This window comes from Xyrauchen texanus, chromosome 50, assembly GCF_025860055.1.
Source record: "Xyrauchen texanus isolate HMW12.3.18 chromosome 50, RBS_HiC_50CHRs, whole genome shotgun sequence".
Lineage (NCBI taxonomy): Eukaryota > Metazoa > Chordata > Actinopteri > Cypriniformes > Catostomidae > Xyrauchen > Xyrauchen texanus.
Window position 1 is genome coordinate 4,331,499 of NC_068325.1, and position 20,543 is coordinate 4,352,041.

Sequence of the window (20,543 nt, forward strand, 5' to 3'; positions counted from 1 at the left end):
AGTTTTTCTTTTTTAATAAATGTGCAAAAATGTCAACAATTCTGTGTTTTTCTGTCAATATGGGGTGCTGTGTGTACAATAATGAGGGAAAAAAATGAACTTAAATGATTTTAGCAAATGGTTGCAATATAACAAAGAGTGAAAAATTTAAGGGGTCTGAATACTTTCCGTACCCACTGTATATATATATATATATATATATATATATATATATATATATATATATATATATATAAGGACCATGGTCACTGTGTCCCAAGAAGTTTTGGTTAAAATAGGCCTGTCATGATTTTTAAATAATTGTCTGGTCTTATTTGAGATAATCATGATTATAGTGCACTTTAAATTCCATTGACACTTTACTGTCCAAATAAGGGAATGAATGGCACGTTTGAGTGTCTCATTCAATTGAACACCGACTGGCTCACTGATCTGGACCAGGAACCGCACTGAGTGAGAGCAGCTCAAAAAGAGCTTGTGAAGAACCACTTCTGAACCGGACCTAAAGTGCTTTGATGCACACGCCATCAGCGGAGGTTTGCGCCTAAACTCCCACAAAAATATAAACAAGGATTTTTGTGAATGCAAAGCACTCCGGTTTCACTTCCAATTTATCGATTGTGTAATAGCAAATGTTAGTTGTCGTCGTGGTTTCATACATGCAGTGTTAATGACACAGAGGTGCCCTGTGTCATGCCCGAGAAGATAGAATAAAAAAAATACAGAATCTCAAAGGTCTTCATGTGAAAAAAAGGCTAGTGTGTTAATCAGAGAGCTTTAATGTAATGAGTAAAAATGTGAAGAATTTTGGATAGAATTATTTTTCTATTGCATACTTTTAATATAATATTATGAATGAATGACACTACACTCAAAGCGCTTTACACAGTGAACAGGGGACTCAGGGGATTAATTGTTTTGACAATTAATCGTCATATTTGTGAAAGCCTTAAAATGGACAGTTAATAATCATAATGTTGAGATCCCTAAAACAGACAATCGTAATAATCGCAGTTGTTTGTTTGACAGTTAATCATCAGCCAAATTTTATATTAGTGGCAGCCCTAGTTTAAAGCAACATTCTCCTATTGCATGATGGCTGTAAATATTTTATCAGTTTACTGTCCTGAATTTAAATCTTAATGCAGACCATTTAATAACATGAAATGCATTGAAACATCTAATGATAAATTAACTTTCAAGTTACAGTGATCTTTTTTTTTTTTTTTTTTTTTCTCTCTTTTCTCACAGCAAGTCACACCGCTACTATAGTCACTTCCTCAGTGCCTTCTTCAGTGGCAGGTCACATGATGTACCCCGGAGCACATGCAGCTGTCATGTATGCTGCATCCACCCCTGGACTCACTGACGGGAGTCTAACTGTGCTGAATAACTTCACACATGCACCCACTACGATGCATGTGTCCCACACGTCGGGCCAAGACTCAGGTCAGCCGGTCACCATTGTATAGTGGAAATGGACAACATGCATAACGTAGTGATGTTAAAGGTCAACTGAAGTTAAATCATAAAAATAGATCCAGTGGGTCTCTGTGTCTTAATGGTGAGTTCATGTCTTGACATTAGAAACCGAGAAAGTGCACCAGGTAATATTGGCTATTATAAAGTGACATAAATGGTAGCTCCCTCACAAAATTTTACTCTTGGTATACAGAGTAAAATTGTTTTTTAAGCTGGAGCTTTCATAAAGATCTGAGTTTTCAACAAATTATTTTGTAGTTACGAGTTTGACAAATAAGCCAATGGTTTTTACTACTCGCAAACTCTTAATAATATAAATTCTGACATTGAATATTGATTCTGACGGTTTACAAATGGCAAGTTTCTGGTTTTAATGTGTTCTTTTGATTTGCATCTAGGTGCAGTTCCTCAGATGTTTCTCACAGGACCTCCTGGAACTGTACAGATCCCAGTTTCAGCTGTTCCACTACATTCGGTAATATAGCTACAACTGAAACCGTTTCAGTGTAGAAATACTTTCTTTTGCTTCTACTCAAAAAGCCTTTTTGCTGTATATATAACAGCATTTTCCCCTGTAGAGTTCTTGTGTGTACTGGGCATGTTGTTGAAATTAGCTGAAGATTTTTGCCAGCTTAAGGGAACCTTCTGTGTTTAATACAAGTCAAAGGTTAAGTGTGTAATTCCTGTGCCATTAGTGACACCAAATTAAACTGCATTCTGTTTATTTGAGTGGCCCGACTGGGCTGGACAACATTGTCTCAACCAATGACATTAGGGTGGTGACATTATCTGCTTGCCCAAACACTGCTACAAGGAAGGAGTGTTTAAAACTTATTTTTCAACCTGGTCTCATAGAATCACAAGAATCATGTCAACATTATTTTTATGTGGCTTGCTATATGTATCGCAGCAGTTTCCTGGGGAAATGAACACTAGAGGCGGTACAACAACATTTTATTCACTTTCACAAATCACAAATAAAACAGCAGATTGTCAGTTGATGAAAATGTTTCACCCTATTCCTCACACAGTGCTATCATATGACATCCTTATGACATTTTTACTATAGTGCATGACTTGTAAGTCATTAGATTTGAATGTTTGCATTTCGAGTAATTTTGCAGTCGAGTACTCTAACACAGAAAATGAGTAATTTGATTACTTGAAATTTAGAATTTAAGTTCAACATTCAACCTTTCAACCAGTTTTTAATATTTAAAAATCACTATGCATAAACAACATCTAGATTAAAAAATGACAAAGTTTTGTTAATAAATTCAGCAGTTTTACGTGTCATGAATGTGAGACCAAACCTTGCGTTTTTTAAATTCAAGCAGATACAGGGCTATATGCAAAGACAGAAACTAATAATAAAAGGGATATTGTTAATATATTTCATAAATAAGTGAAAAGACCAATAATATTGTATATTTTGTCCCACTGAAATGCTCATTCTACATTACAGCACTGATTTAGAGTTGGATGCAGATGTAAATTTACTCAACAACAGCAAGGTTATCTAAACATCTATAAAAAGTAAACCAGTTAGTTTTTCTTGCACTCAAACTAAAATATTTTAGCCTATTTTTTGAGATTTACACCTTTTTTATTTAATCTAAGAAAAAGTGTATTTTGCATTTGCCCTTTTGACAAATTTAATTTAATTCATATCTTTTAATAACTTTAACAATGGTATTTATAACAAGACCATAGTAAACAAGCACATGGAAGCATGGATCTTGTTCACTACCATGGTTAGATGTAACATAATTTCTATAAAACAGACTGTGGCATTTTAAAAAAAAAACAGTAGACCTACTCTGAACACGTGTGAAAAAAATATTATATTCACTCACTCAAATTTAATAGAGCTGAAGTAGTGATATGATAATATATTCAGTCTATTTCTCCCTAAAGTACAGTTAGTGTTACTAGAGTAAATTCAAGGATGGTGTTATTAAAATGGTTTCCGCTTCTCATGCCATGCTTCTCACGGATTCTCGCAGAGCTATGCGTTTAAGGGCTCGAGGCAGGTCTGTGAGTAAAAACACACCTTCTTTGCCTCACGCTGCTCTGTTCATGGAGTGTGTATCCACCTACAGAGCTGAGGATGTGCCTCCGTCTGTATTTGACGCTGCTAAACCAGATAATTCAGATGAGTCACTAGACTTCAAAATCAAATGAACTAAGGCACAAATGCATACCAACCCGTATAATTTAGAGCTAACTAATATACTCCAAGTCAAGATAGACGTTTTAATGCAAAGAGGAACATGATGGTATATTTGATTATTATGAGTGATAAACGCCCCCCAATTGTAACCTATCGCCTCCCTCTCGTATTATTTGCAGCTCTCAGTGCCCCATGGCATCCTTTGAACATCACAAGTTTGTTCATGTGCTGTCAAATTACACCGTAGCTCAACTGAACAAGTCCTGAAGAGCACGCGAGTGCTCTTTTCATCTCACATTTGCTGTTATGACCCTATCGTTTAGGTTTAGGGTAGGGAGGCTGGTTTTCTTGATTTAAAAACCTCTTCTGTATCTAAATGAGTAAAGATGACTATCACCCCTGGAGTTCACAAATTCGAATCCCAGGGTGTGCTGAGTGACTCCAAGCCAGGTCCCCTAAGCAACCAAATTGGCCCGGTTGCTAGGGAAGGTAGAGTCACATGGGGTAACCTCCTCGTGGTCGCTATAATGTGTTTTGCTCTCGGTGGGGCGCGTGGTGAGTTGTGCGTTGATGCCGCAGTGGATGGCGTGAAGCCTCCACATGGACTATGTCTCTGCGGTAACATTCTCAACAAGCCATGTGTTAAGATGCATGGTTTGACAGTCTCAGACATGGAGGCAACTGAGATTCGTCCTCCGCCACCCGCACTGAGGCGAGTCACTACGCCACCACGAGGACTTAGAGCACACTGGGAATTTGGCATTCCATATTGGGGAGGAAAAAACGTTTAACTCGTTTAAGCTTCACACAGTGTATATTTCACCACAGAACTGCCACAATTTGTGCAATGAACCATGTAATATAATTGTTGCATTTGTTTGGTGATACTAGTGGTGCAGAAATTACACGTGGAAGCCACTTTGGAATAACATTCTTTTTTGGTGATGTAGTTAAGTGTATGATTGATTCTTTTTAATATTCAAATTATATACTTTCCAATTCCTGAACACATTCTTTTTCATGTATGCTTATCAAGATGGATACGAGTGCATAATCCACTTCATCTAACAGTTATGTTTCTGTCCTCTCAGATGTTAATAAACCAGCAACCCCCTGGTAGTAGTGGTGCCACCCTTACAGAGCTTCGGGTGGTTAATTTGGACAATCCAAAAGGAGACTGACCCATAAACATGCGGCCAGTGTGAGCACTTCCTCACACTGATTTTCCAGGGATCACCCATGCCATACAATCAAACTGCCATTATATTTATTACTGCCTTCTCGCTGTGTTGTTTCATAAACCCATACCATGCATCAATTATGAGAGGTGTGATGGGACATGTGAGAGATGATTGTCTCCTTGTGGACTTGTTTTGGTGTGTAGTGTGATAATGGATCATATTTTTGTATGCGTATATAAACACACAAACGCGCTCATCTATACTTCAGGATGATCTAGAGAGGTCTGCACTATTCCTTTTGCCCAAAGACTCGCATATTAAAGGGTGGACAGGGGTATTTGATTGTTCAATTCAGTGAAAATGAATTTCTTCAAACCTGTTCACCAAACCTGTCATTTTTTTTTTATGACCTGTATCTTCACTTCCACACATTGTGGGATTATTTTTAAGATCAGTGAATCTTAAGATGTTTTGAAGCTAGCTGGCCGTGACTCTCTTGAATTTTTGTGGCAGTTAAGTGTAACTTTAAGGAATAGTTTCCCAAAAATTGAAATTCTGTCATCATTTACTTGTCATTTCATTGACTTTTCATATGAAAACCAAATGACTTTCTATCTTTAGAACACAAAAGGAGATGCTTGTATAGCTCATTTATATAAAATGCAAATGAAATGGGGCTGGGGCTGTCTAACTCAAAAATAGCAAATAAGCACCATGTCCTTTTGCACTACCATCAATACTCACTTGGGGCTACAGTTTGAAAACCGCTATAGTCTGCATTTCATTTGAATGTTAAAAAAGTTATTTTGCCCTCATTGTTTATGATATTTGTTACGCAATTATTTTTTAGAAAATACCTAAATATGATCAGATCATTTACATGTGCTGCTATAATTTAATCAGATTAGGTTTAGAAGGCTTCCATATTGTAAAACTAGAGAGAAACAAGACCACTTGTCATTCCATGTCTATGCTGTGCCAAACTATACTGTATGTTCATTGGGAGACTGAATGTACTTTTTTCTGCTCAAAGGTGTCAGACAACACATGCTTTAGCCACTTTCTCAACGCTGTAACAGAAAAACACTGACTTGCATTTGCACTGCATGACAATGTACCTGAAGTTAAAAAACAACTGGTACTGCGCAATCGGGTGATTCTCACAAAACCTGTAAAAAAAAATTCCTGCTCCTATTTTACTCCAAAATCATAAGAAACGAATAAGAAATTATCTTTTGTTTATAGACAAAGAGGTATAGTTTTACGGCCATTATGATTTCTTTGCATTTTAACTTTATTTTCATGACCGTTATGCACACTTTACTCCCAATTCTCTTTATAAGAATATCTCATCATGATTTTGTCATTACCGCATCGTGAAACAATATGGTACTTATGATATTCTCATTACCGCAATGCAAAAAAGACATGATATAATTATAACATCAACACGAAAACGATGGACATTGATATTATCCTTACCCTAATGCAAAAAAAATATCATTATAATTTAATTTCTACAATGCAAGAAAAGATGGTAATTATGATTTTCTCATTTCTGCAATGCAAAAAAGATAGTAATTATGACATTCTCATTAACAGCAATGCAAAAAAAAGTAATTATGATATACTCATTACCGCAATGTGAAAAAGATGGTCATTATAATATTCTCATTGCCGCAGTACAAAAAAGAGGTTCATTATAATATTCTCATTACCGCAATGCAGAAAAGATGGTCATTATAATATTCTCATTACCTTAGTGCAAAAAAAAGATGGTCATTATAATATTCTCATTACCGCAGTGCAAAAAAGAGGTTCATTATAATATTCTCATTACCGCAATGCAAAAAAGAGGTTCATTATAATATTCTCATTACCGCAATGCAAAAAAGATGGCCATTATAATTTTCTCATTACCGCAATGCAAAAAAGATGGCCATTATAATTTTCTCAGTACCGCAATGCAGAAAAGATGGTCATTATAATATTCTCATTACCGCAATGCAAAAAAGAGGTTCATTATAATATTCTCATTACCGCAATGCAAAAAAGATGGCCATTATAATTTTCTCAGTACCGCAATGTGGAAAAGATGGTAATTCTAATATTCTCATTACCACAACTTTAAAAAAAAAAGATATATAAATGATTTACATTATTAAAATAATGTAATAATCTACTGGTAGTGTCGTCTTTTTTTTAAATCATTGTACAACGGGATCTTTTTACTGTAATACTATAAAGAAAATGATGGGTTAAAGTAACGAGAATCAGTTTTAAAAATGATCTATGGTCCAAAATGTTGACCATTTGCTTTATGCAAAATATAATTCCTTATTTGTTTCTTTTGATTTGGGGTTAAATATGAGCAGGACATTTTTTGACAGGTTTCGTGAGAATCATCCTGTCACTGGTCAGTAAATGGATGCTGATTTTTAGGTTAGCTCTTAAGTCAAGCTGATATGTTCTGTGGTTCTTCATGTCATATTTAGTTTACTGAAATATTAACAAAAATGGTCTGTATCTGGTACTGAATGGATTGAGAATTGCATGTCATTTTTACTTCTTGTATAACTCAATGTTAAAAAATAAATAAAAAACAGTTAATTTTTTTCTGTAAATGCCAACATGTTTAACGTACACCCACATATTTTTGTAACAGTTGGTTAGTCTTGTCATTTTTAAAATTTCTATCATCTTACCCTTAATTATGTAAACTAGTGTTTGATTTTCAAAGACATATTTAATTTGGATTTCCCAAGAGACATCCAGAGGGCTGTATATTTCACCAGTGTCTGCTTGTATATATGTTGATTTGATTTTTCTTCACAGATGTTTGTGCAGAGGTACAAACCAACAGAACTATGAAGAAAACTCTTTGAGATCTTTGCGTCCATGGGTCTTTTCTTCCATGGCATATACCACTTCATTCACATAGCAAGTTTTTGACAAAATAGACAATTAAGCCTTGTTTTTTCATACTGTTAAATGTATTGAAATGGACCACTGCGATAGTGTGTCAAGAATACTATTTTTTTATTAGTTTATGGACCTGAAAAACATATTGTTGATTTCAGTGGTTTGAGAAAAAAACAAAAAAAAAAAACATAGTTGTGATATCAGATTGTGTGGGATTTATGAAGCAGCCAGAACAAAAGGATGTTATTGTTTTATTCAGTATTAATAATGTTAAATTCAGGGGAAGAATTTTTTTTCTTCATCTTTTTATTATGTTGTATTTCACAAAACTGGTCAAGAACATATCTGGGTCATATTTCAACCGAAATTTGAAAAAAAAATATTTAGCTTAAAGAAAATTGAGTGCATTTAAGGACCATTAAGATTTTGAAATTGACACATTTTTTGATAAGCCAGGGTGCCAAATTTCATTACCGTACTGGGGGGGGGAACAAGGATATACTGTATTGTTGAAAATGTCAAGTATGTATGTGACCTGGTTTTGTGAGATTCACCTTTTTATGTCTAAGTTGAAAGTATTTTTAAGAGCTGTAATTGTGTAAACACTAGAAAGTGTTGAATGTACCATATACAGCCCTTATTGTTCATAATCTGATTTTCTTTTACAATTTGCAAGCAGCTTTTTGTGTAACCATAGTTTTGAATGAAATGTTCACTTCATTATGTTAATTATATGCTCTGGTGCCATTTTACCAAGAATTTAGTTTTTGTTTGTTTGCTTTTGTATTTTATGCTAGGTAAGCCTTGTTCATTTGATTAAAATGTAGTTGACATTACAAAAATGAAATGAAACTATTTTTATCCAATAATTCACACTTGTGATATAAGAAATACTGTATTTAAGTATCACGCTTTCTTTATAATAAAAAAAACATGAATTATTTCATGAATGCACAGTATGAATCATGCAAAGTAATAGTGAAAGTAAGAAACAGTGAAGGTAATGAAGCACTTTGATCATAAATGATGACATTAATTATTTTTTACAAATTGCTTGATACCTGATTTATAAGTTATAACCTTTCGCACCTTTTAAACTTTACACAAAATTGTTTGATAACAGCCTGCGTATATTATTAATATTAGAAACTGAATATCCAGTTGCAGTAAAATGTTAGGGGCACTTGTCTTGCCTATCCATAATCTTTTTTGACTGACTTTCATCATGACAACAGATTACACTTCTTCTTTTTTTAAATAGAAAGATTCTTAGATTATTACAATTATAATTGTTCCCATTGAAGTTCCCGTTTTTTATGTTCCAATCTATTTATATATCTATCTATATATATTGTATTTATTTTTTTACATGATATCACTACTCTCAAGTCGGAGCTTTTATAGAATTTAGAGTTTACAAACCGAATTACAAGTTCTATGAAGACGTAAACGCCTTTTATAAATTGAAAACTCGACGTAACGTGAATGCGCCAACATTGTCACATTGTACCTCTTTCTTTTCTCCGCGCTGTTTCAGATGGGTAACGGAAAAGGGGCCGTTTAGAACGAACACGTTCTTGGGCTAAAAAAAAGCTAGGATTTTGAGACAAGCTTTTTTTAAAAAAAAATTGTAAGGTCTTTTTACCTGACACAGTGAATAAAAAATGTACTGCTTCTGCCCATGGAGCTGTAAAAACAGCTGAATGTGGCGCAACGGTCAAAGACGTCCGTCTAGTGCATGTTTACACGAACTACCCTACTACTCTTAATAATACTGCCATTTAAAGATAAGGGGGAAATATGCAAGTAGAGTTGTATGCTATTCAAAAACACGTTTGTTGACCTTAAGAATTTGACTTAATGTGTAAATGTCTCCTTTAAGGCAAAACACCTACTGCGATTTGATAGAGCTATCCAGCCATGACGTCAATTTGTAGGCGAACCCTACTAATTCTAACTAACCATGGGTAGGCCTACCCTCGGGATTTTCCAATGGGTTTTAAATAATGGGGATTTTAACTTATGTGTAAAATAAGGTCTGTGGTAAACATTACTTGACGATATGTGGACGTTTTGTTCTAAATTACACAGTCATACCTCAAACGTAAATTTTGAAGCAGCTGTGTACTTTTTTTTTTTTTTTTTTTAAGTAATTTAAAACGGCTTCAAAATTAACATCTGAGGATGAAAGTGAGTAATTTATGTAGAAAAAAAAGGCTCAAGTATCGACAAGTAATGTTTACTACAGACCTTATTTTATACATAAGTTCAAACCCCGTTATTAAAACCCATTGGAAAATCCCACCATGGCGAATACTCTTCCTGGTTTTTGGACATTTTCTAAATCTAAGCCATCAAACGCCCCCTTGTGGAAGAACTCTGTGTGTGTCATAGGAACAGTTTTTAGTTACTTGCCATTGTTGGTTTGTCATGATGAGTTCATTGTGCAGTTGTGCGCTAGAGGGCGCTGTATGTATGTATGTACGTAGGTGTGTGTGTCTCACACGCTGTTGACATTCTGGCCTTACGAACGATATGAGATCGAAGCGAGTTGTTTTATGCCTATACTTTCACATGAATGTCATGTCATTGGGGTTTAATTATATTCCCGGACTAAAGAAAGCGATCTAATGTAACGGTAAGGCGCTGATTTATCCTTGACGCTACATTTACAAAAAAAAAAAAAATTATTGTAGGAACAGCCTCGTCGTTTGGATGACAGTTTACCCTCGATCTTTCATAATTTTCGGTCCCATTTTGTGCCAGTGTGGATAGTTGTATGTCGCCGTGTATTTTAATGTCACTTTTGTTTTGTAGACTTGTGTTGTAATGAAACAGATTGTTAAGATAAAGCTTATCTTCTCTGTGTTCACTGTTAGCCAGGATGCTAATGCAATCCAACCAATGTGATCTGATCAATACAGAGGAAAACCAATGCAGACTTTAAACGAAATGCAGATTATTATGTGTGCTTTATGTGGTGGATAATTCGTTTTTAAACCAGTTGTCTGCTGTAAAATATTAAAACAAAGGAAGTTTGAGGTTTTTCTTTCTTCCTTCAAATCAGTAAACATACACACTTGTGAAATATAAAAGTGGGACACATTTAGATAACTTATAAAAGGGGTTAAGAATTTATTAAGTACATTTGTTCTCTCTTTGATTCAGTTCCAATGGGTAACATAACAAACGGTTTAGTGAGATAAATATGCAAACACTAAAAATCTACAACAGTATTCCGGAGTAACAACAAAACGAGTCTTTGCTCCTCTTTCAAGCGGACTTCCTGAGGTAAAATGGGATGGGCGCAGCATTTTCGAAGTCATTGGCAAATATGGTTGTCAGAGGTGATAAAAATTAAAAAATATTTTCAGAAACCTATTTTAAAATACATTGTCAAGTTCGTAGAAATGCTGTCTTTGTGTCCATGTTTCGTTCATAATTTTTTGAAAAATATTTATAGCATTTTCTACAAAAAAGAAAAAGAAATAAAAGGATCTACTGTGGTGTAACCATCAAATAAAGTGTATTAAAATGCTTTCCCTGCACTTAAAACTTGACTGTTTGAGTGTACACAGCTTCATTAATTTAAAAAAGTTTCCATATTTTTTAAGGTATGCATTTCTGAATCAAGAATATCAAGAATTTTTCTCAGGGTTACACCACACAACCTGAATTTGTTTTTGCTTTTTTATATATAAAATTGTCAATGTTACAATTAATGATATAGCAAAATAATAACTTTTACAGTCTTGAGGGTCTAAATGGGTCTTTTATGCTTCTTTTATTTTCACATGACAAAAAAATGGCTACCCACATGTTGGTTACACCACAAGACCCATGACAAAAAATTATTTCAGCTCTTAATGACACTTTTTATTAATTTTTTTTTAAATCTATTTTTTTACTGTCTCTGGATGGTTTCACCACATTTTTCTTTTTTTACTATAAGCCTCAGAAAATATCAAAATGACTTTGAACTCAGTAACTGAAAGCATGTTCATCATAGATAAGTCATTGTTTTGTGTGTATTGCACTTGTAATGTATTTTTGAATAATGGATCTGGACAAAAAATGCATCACATCATTGACCCAAATATGACAGAAAATGCCAAAATAGTGCTTTGAGTCTTCAGTGATATTCATGCATTTTATATCTGTTTTTGACATCTGAAGGTTTTTAATTCAAGGCTGTTTTTGAGCCTTACTTCAAGCCTATAAATATCACACTTCCTCATCATACCAGAATAATTTGCAAAGGGTTGAATATGCCCTTCATGGTTTTGAATGAGAAGTTTGGGAGTATTCCTGCAGATGTGTAATGTATCAGTTCTCTTTGCATTTGCAGGTGAAGTGAAAGCAGATCTTAAGATGCTGCTCTCTTTGGGGATGCTGATGCTCTCTGCCACACAGATTTACACCATCTTTACTGTTCAGATATTTGCCTTCCTAAATCTTCTGCCTGTGGAGGCCGATATATCAGGAGTAAGATTTGACACTGGTACTGCAGCAGTTAATATGCACACACTCACACACATGCAATTTAAATTGTGGTTGCATTTGTCTTTCAGTATTCATTCGACAATAAAACAGAGAACTTTGATGACCTACCAGCTCGATTTGGCTACAGGCTGCCCAGTGAAGGACTAAAGGTGAGTTTATGATATCGAATCTATGTCATGCAACTGTGCTGCCCTCGATATTGCGGAGCGCAGACATCAAAACTGATGTGACCAATTTCAATTCTAGCGAGACTTTTCTAGTTTAAAGTGTTACGGAGATTGTCAAGTCGAACCTCTCAAACAGTAGCAGCCCTGACATGCAAAACAGCACTGAGGAAAAGAGCAACACTGTGCTATGCGCCAAAAAAATACATAAATAAAACATTACACACCATCACCTTTACAAATTTGTTTCAGGATTTTACATGAGTAAAAGTAACTTATATTTTGACAGAATGTTATAGTTTCATATGAAATGATCTAAAGGTAGAATCTATTAGACCTCATTTATATCAACATTGGCAGTTATAGTTAAAGTTTCAAGATGTTTCAGCTAGAATTAATTTTTCATAAATACATAAATTTATTATTATTATTATTATTATTTAAGACTAGCACACTGACCAAACCATGGTAATGAGGATCCTTTCCTTCTGTGTAATATGTGTTTAAATATGTAATATTAGGTAATAAACGGGATAATAATGGGCTCATATAAGTAAATATGCTCTTACATTTTTAAAAGGGGGAGAGACAACTTTCTGTAGATTTTGTTGTTGACATCATCAACAAAAATAATGTCACATGCTGCATGTCCTTTGTCACAAATGCTTTCGAAAGCACCTCCACGATCGGCCACCGGAGATCTGATTCACCTGAGTACTAATCACCCATGCACCCACATACCGGGCTTGATTTAATTCACAGCTGATTCCTATCCCAGCTCCCTCTATTTAAGCTTCACGCAGTGACACACTCACTGCGAAGTCTTGTTTTTTCCGGCTACACTACTGAGCGTTCTACTACCATTCCTGTTTGATTATCTGTCTACCAACCTTGCTTTCCCTGTTGACTACGATTGATTACTGCCTGCCTACCTGAACCTTGCCTGTCTCTTCGTGATTGCCAATTGCTGCCTGCCCTGACATCCTGCTTCCCTCACAACGCTCCTGCTCTGCCTACGTTTGCCCTAATTCCCCATTGCCTGACCATTGCCTGCATATATCTGTGAGTTTCAATAAAACACTGCTTATGGATCCCAGCCTACCTGAGTCTTTGTTACAGAAGACTTCGCCAAACATCGATCCAGCGGTGATATCACGCATGGGTGAAGAGCTCACCACCCAAGCGAATCAGCTATCCGCACAACACCATCAGCTCGGCCGTCTGACGACCGCCGTGGATGAAATTATGCGGGCTGTACAAGCCCTCAGCCAGCCAGCACCGGCGCTCACCGCGCCTCCAGCCAGCCCAGCAGCCGACGCCGTTCCTCATTACCCATCGATCACCGGTCCCCGCCTCGCACATCCCGAGAAGTTTGACGGTATGCCCTCGAAATGCAAGGGATTCCTCATGCAGTGCTCGGTCTTCCTCTCCCAACAACCGGCACTTTACCCCACCAATGAGAGTAAGATCCTCTTTGTATGTTCCGTGCTCACGGGCCGAGCTCTTGATTGGGCTACCGCGATCTGGACCAACCAGGGTTTCGCCCAGTCAACCTACGAATCCTTCATGGGCAGCCTGACCACAGTCTTTGATCACCCCGAGAGTGGCAAGAGCCCAGGCAAACAGCTGATAGCCCTGCGTCAAGGTAATCGCATGGCAGCGGACTACGCACTTTCCTTCCGCACTCTCGCTACGCAGACCGGCTGGCCGAAAAGCCCCCTCAAGCTCCACTTTCGACAAGGGCTGAGTGCCGAGCTTCAGTCTGAACTGGCCTGCCGCGACGAAGGTATGTCCCTTGATCAATTCATCACTCTCGCCATACGCCTAGATAACCTCATCCGCTCCAGGCGATCCACCCGGTGGTCCGCGCCGGCGACTCCGACTCGCTCATTCCACGAGGAACTCGAACCCATGCAGGTCGGTCGGACCCACCTCTCTCACGAGGAGAAGGAACGCCGCCTCTCGCACAACCTCTGCCTCTACTGCGGCCAAGTGGGGCATCTACGCGCCAACTGCCCGCGACGCCCCCCACAGGCCGAGGTGAGTCAATTCACCACTTCCCCTCTCACCACTTCCTGTCTTATAGTCCCCATTAAACTCACCCACCTCACTGCTAACCTCACCACCCATGCTATGATTGATTCGGGAGCGGCGGGGAACTTTATTGATGAGTCACTGTGCAAACGTGCGAATATTCCCCTGATGTCTTGTACGGGCGCCCTCTGGGGACCGGTCGCGTGTACTACACCACCTCCGACGTGATCCTGCAGGTGGGGGCTCTGCACACCGAAACCACACGCTTTTTCATCATCCACTCACCCCACAATCCAGTTATTCTCGGCCACCCCTGGTTACGCCAACACAACCCACAAATCTCCTGGCGGGAGCAACAAATCACTCAATGGGGCGACGACTGCTTCAGGAAATGCCTGAAATCCTCCACGCCCATCATGGCCGGGTCCGCTAGAATCTCGGCAGTGCCCCACGCCTCCTCCCTGGTACCCACTGAATACGCTGATTTAAGCGTAGCCTTCAGCAAGGTCAAGGCAGCACAGCTCCCGCCTCGTCACGCGCACGACTGCGCCATTGAGCTCATTCCTGGTTTGTCACCGCCCAAGGGACGCATCTTCCCCCTCTCAGAACACGAATCCCAAGCTATGAGAACCTACATCGAGGAAGAACTCGCCAAGGGGTTCATCCGGCCATCCACTTCTCCAGCCGCAGCCGGCTTCTTCTTCGTGGGTAAGAAAGATGGGTCATTGCGCCCCTGCATCGATTACCGCGGGCTCAACGATGTCACCGTAAAGTTCCGCTACCCGCTCCCTTTAATTCCCGTGGCCCTCGAGCAACTCCGATCTGCCAAGATCTACACCAAGCTGGACCTGCGCTGTGCCTACAGCCTCATCCGCATCCGCGAGGGGGACGAGTAGAAGACCGCTTTCTCCACTACCAACGGCCACTATGAATACTTGGTGATGCCTTTCGGCATGTCCAATAGCCCCTCCGTGTTTCAGTCGTACATCAACGACATTTTCCGCAAATTGCTCAACCGGTGTGTAATCGTCTACATCGATGACATATTAATCTACTCCAACTCCCTGGAAGAACACATCACGCAGGTCAGGACCGTGCTGAAACGTCTGACAGAGCATCAACTTTACGCCAAGGCCGAGAAGTGCGAGTTCCATCTAACCACTGTGACATTTCTCGGGTACGTCATTAGCCCGGAGGGAGTGGCCATGGACGAGAGCAAGGTACAGGCGGTCCTCAACTGGCCACAACCCAACACTGTAAAGGAACTGCAGAGGTTCCTAGGTTTCTCCAACTTTTACCGCCGCTTTATTAGGAACTTCAGCACTGTCGCCGCGCCTCACCAAGCTTCACTGGTCCAGCGACGCATTCCGGGCATTCAACCAGCTCAAGGAACGGTTTACCTCGGCTCCCATTCTGCATCACCCCGACCCAGATCTCCCCTTCGTAGTGGAAGTGGACGCATCCAGCTCAGGCATTGGGGCCATTCTCTGCATAGCGCCAGGGCAATCCTCTCAAGCTGTTCCCCTGCGCGTTTTACTCCCGCAAGCTCTCGCCAGCGGGCTAAATTCTGATGTCGGCAACCGCAAACTCTTGCCGATGAAGGCCGCCTTGGAGGAATGGCGGCACTGGTTGGAGGGAGCTCGACATCCCTTCCAAGTCCTAACAGACCACCGTAACCTGGAGTATTTGCGCTCTGCCAAGAGGCTCAACCCCCGGCAGGATCGTTGGGCGCTGTTCTTCACCCGCTTCCGCTTCTCCATCACCTACCTACCAGGCTCAAAGAACGTCAAGGCCGACTCACTTTCCCGGCAACACGATGCCATGCCCCCGAGCTCCAGTGTTGAGCCCATCCTTCCGCCCACCTTGATTCTGGCCCCGATCCAATGGGACATGGATGTCATGGCTGACATCGTTCAGGCTCAAGCGACCGATCCGCCTCCACCCGACTGCCCGCCCAACCGGACATTCGTGCCACACAGCCTCCGAGAGAGAGTGTTATCCGCTGGGTTCATGACGCCACGAGCTCCGGGCACCCCGGGATTGCTACCACTATACGCCTGCTGCAGAACCGTTTCTGGTGGGGAACCCTACAAGGAGATGCCACCGACTTCGTGCGGGGGTGTTCTGCCTGCAACGCGACGAAGACTCCGAAGCAACCACCCGCAGGGCTTCTCCAACCACTCCCCATACCTCACCGTCCCTGGTCCCACATCGCGGTGTATTTCATCACCGACCTGCCGGTCTCCCGGGGACACACCACGATACTGACAGTCATTGACCGCTTCTCCAAAGCATGCCGCTTAATCCCAGTCCCCAAGCTCCCCACAGCGCTAGAAACCGCAGAACTCCTCCTCCACTGGGTGTTCCGTTACTACGGCTTACCCGAGGACATCGTTTCGGATCGCGGACCCCAGTTTACCTCCAGGGTATGGCGAGCCTTCTTCCGTCTGCTTGACATCAATGTCAGCCTCACCTCAGGGTACCACCCCCAGTCCAACGGCCAGACGAGCGCCTGAACCAAGAGATCACCAGGTTTCTCCGCACCTACTGCCATCACAACCAGGCCGATTGGAGCCGCTTCCTCCCGTGGGCCGAGTACGCCCAGAATTCACTCCTGAAACCCGCAACAAACCTCACCCCGTTCCAATGCATCTTGGGGTACCAACCCCCTCTGTTCCCCTGGTCCGGCGAGCCATCAGAGGTTCCGGCAGTCAACGACTGGCTCCAGCGCAGCGAGGCAGTGTGGGACCAAGCTCACGTCCACCTCCAACGGGCCGTGAACTGAACCAAGGAACAGGCGGATCGGCGCCGCCGTCCCGGTCCCGTCTACTCCCCGGGTCAGTGGGTTTGGCTCTCCACCAGAGATCTACATCTTCGCCTTCCCTGCAGAAAGCTCAGTCCCAGGTATGTGGGTCCCTTCAAAATCCTCAAATGAATCAATGCTGTATCATTCCGTCTGCAACTGCCCGCTAATTACCGCATCTCTCCCACCTTCCATGTCTCCCTACTCAAACCTGCTGGTGGCCCGAGATCGTCGGAGGAGACGAACCCCGCCCCCCCCCAATCATCGTGGGCGGCGAGGAAGCTATTCTGGTGCGAACACTACTGGACTCCAGACATTTACGGGGTCGAGTCCAATACCTAGTGGACTGGGAGGGGTACGGTCCGGAGGAGAGGTCCTGGGTCGAAGCCGATGACATCCTCGATCCCAACCTCATCACCGAATTCCACCGAGTCCATCCAGAAAGACCGGCCCTCCGCCCTCGAGGTCGACCCCGGCGCCGACCAGGTCCTCGCTTCAGGAGCCGCTCACAGGAGGGGGGCTCTGTCACAAACGCTTTCGAAAGCACCTCCACGATCGGCCACCGGAGATCTGATTCACCTGAGTACTAATCACCCATGCACCCACATACCGGGCTTGATTTAATTCACAGCTGATTCCTATCCCAGCTCCCTCTATTTAAGCTTCATGCAGTGACACACTCACTGCGAAGTCTTGTTTGTTCCGGCTACACTACTGAGCGTTCTACTACCATTCCTGTTTGATTATCTGCCTACCGACCTTGCTTTCCCTGTTGACTACGATTGATTACTGCCTGCCTACCTGAACCTTGCCTGTCTCTTCGTGATTGCCCATTGCTGCCTGCCCTGACATCCTGCTTCCCTCACAACGCTCCTGCTCTGCCTACGTTTGCCCTGATTCCCCATTGCCTGACCATTGCCTGCATATATCTGTGAGTTTCAATAAAACACTGCTTATGGATCCCAGCCTACCTGAGTCTTTGTTACATCCTTGTACTGGAAAACCATGAACAAATCTATGCAACATAAAAGGAAATGCAACCCAGGATACATTAAATACAGGTTGTGTTTAATCTATGGCAGGTCGACACATGATGTCCAATGTAAAATCTGTCCTGAAGCAAAACCAGTTGAGAAGCACTGAGATAAAGGTACAGACAGGAGCAGTCTGGCCTCGCTGTCGTGCATCTACAGTATATGTTAACTGTTAATAATCATAGTACGTTACTTCAAAAACTCACACAGCTGATGTTATTTTTCATTTAGTAGTTCATTTAACATGTAAACTAACATGCTTTAGTTATTTAACATGTTATAGTTACATGCTATTTTTTTTATATAAACAGAATTATATTTTGTTTATAATTCTGTTAGCTTTCTTATTTTTCTATTTATTTTATTTTCAAAAGGGAGATTTTACACATACTTATAAAATAAATGATTTCAAGTTTCAATTATAATAAAGTGTTTGCTCAAAAATAAATAGATAAATAAAATAAGCCTTCTGTTTTCACTGATAATAGTAATTGTGAAATACCGTGAAACTACCGTGATATTTTCTGAGACGGTTATCATACTGTGAAAATCTCATACCATTGCAACCCTATACGCCACACAGTTACGCCATTTTCCTCCACTGAAAACGGAGACTTTCGAACAAAATTGGCAGTAACACATACTTTGGAAAATGATGATGTAGGGCTGCACAATTAATCGAAAAAGTAACCATGATTAAAATTAACTGTTCATGAAAACTGCCGAATTTATTAAATTGTTGCGCAGCTCACTTGTAATGTAGTCAGTAAATACACTGCAAAACTAGAACACTCCCATTACATCAACAAGCCATGGACACGGTGAAAAGAACTTTGAAATTATTTGTGTAGTGTAGACAGCTTCGTTTATAATGAGAGCATTCACAAGATAAGTATTTAATATAACTTTTATTCATCTGCATTAATAATAGCGATTAAAATATCAAGGGAAAAATCAACAATTATGATATTTTGTCATAATTGTGAAGCCCTACGGTGACGTTAGGAAACTGAATCTGGAGTTTTCAATCAAAAGCATATTAGTAGGACATAGCTTAGGGTTGCGCAAGGTCCATTTTTAGGGTGTGGATTGAGACAGGTCAGTTTAAAAAACAAGTGGAAGTACAGCAAATTGGATTTTTGATAGCAAAACTGAACCCACCACTGGAAATTCTCATTGGTCAACGGATGTCAGAGTTTTGCAGCAAAAGTAAACAAATGCACAACTTTTGATTGCATGACTTCAAAGCATCAGACCGTTTTTTCTCTTCGCCCTTGCAAATCCTTATTTAAATCAAGGGATTCACAGTGTTAACTTTTGTGTAAGGCAGCACACTAAACCCCTCTCCAAGATCTTCTGTTTCTAAATGTATAATTAAAGCATCATCACTGTGAAAACTATAAAAAAAAATCTATAAACTCACTCAACTGATAAGGTAACTTATTGATGACTAGTTGAGCATCCTGACCTATCCCTTATCATGTGAAATAAAAAAATAAAAAATATTGATCAGTGTCAGAATGAAAGCTGCTAAAATATACTGGTTTTCTGTTCCATGTACAAGGCATTTAAACCACACCAAACACATCACTTTCTTGTTATAGTGATGTCAAAATCATTTTACTTCACAGCTGTTTGAGTCAGTTCTCTTTTAGACAAGACTGCTGTTATCTTTTCTTGTGATTTCACAGTGATCTTTATCAGCTCAAACCACATGGATATTTTAAAAGGTCATCAAATTCTACTTCAGCCAGCACAAAATGTTCATATTTGTATCCAAGCAACAGCGTTCACCTTTGTACTGTTCAGCTAGATGCAACTTTATATGCTTATCATAATCCACTTTTACCAAATATTGTATTAGTAATTAGTATAACCATTGACCTTGTGTACAAGTGCAAAATACCTCTGAATGGAAAATAAGTGCTATACGACATACATTGGAACAGGATGTCCATCAACTGAACGTGTTCACCAGTGCGTAACGCTCTCAGATTGGGCTCTGGAACCCTGTCAGTGGAAAAATGGTTTGTGGGAATTCTGAAAGCCAATCTAACATTGCAATTTTACAAATAATAAATTTTTCAGTCATGCATTATATAGTTTGATTATTATTCAGGATTGTCATAGCGTGCATTAGTTGCACACTTGGATGATCTCTTCTATGGTTTGATCTTATTTGGATTGGATTGTGACCTACTTTGGCTCATCTTCAGTCATGCGCTGTTCTCATGCCTGCTGTTTTTA

The 20,543-nt window shown here is 40.0% G+C and overlaps 2 protein-coding genes across 3 annotated transcripts in view; both read left to right on the forward strand.

Moving 5' to 3' along the window:
• LOC127641462 (serum response factor-like) overlaps positions 1-8,664 on the forward strand; it is a 28,596-nt gene extending 19,932 nt beyond the window's left edge. For both annotated transcript variants that reach the window (XM_052124488.1, XM_052124489.1), the window contains 3 exons: positions 1,252-1,449; positions 1,881-1,957; positions 4,747-8,664. In XM_052124488.1, the coding sequence (XP_051980448.1) occupies positions 1,252-1,449; positions 1,881-1,957; positions 4,747-4,836 (365 nt within the window). In that variant the 3' untranslated portion in view covers positions 4,837-8,664. The remainder of the gene's footprint in view (positions 1-1,251; positions 1,450-1,880; positions 1,958-4,746) is intronic.
• A 1,574-nt stretch (positions 8,665-10,238) lies between these two features.
• The window catches only part of LOC127641084 (E3 ubiquitin-protein ligase RNF13-like), a 29,969-nt gene continuing 19,664 nt past the window's right edge, over positions 10,239-20,543 (forward strand). The window contains exons 1-3 of the mRNA XM_052123852.1: positions 10,239-10,396; positions 12,107-12,243; positions 12,330-12,410. Of these exons, the coding sequence (XP_051979812.1) occupies positions 12,130-12,243; positions 12,330-12,410 (195 nt within the window). The 5' untranslated portion in view covers positions 10,239-10,396; positions 12,107-12,129. The remainder of the gene's footprint in view (positions 10,397-12,106; positions 12,244-12,329; positions 12,411-20,543) is intronic.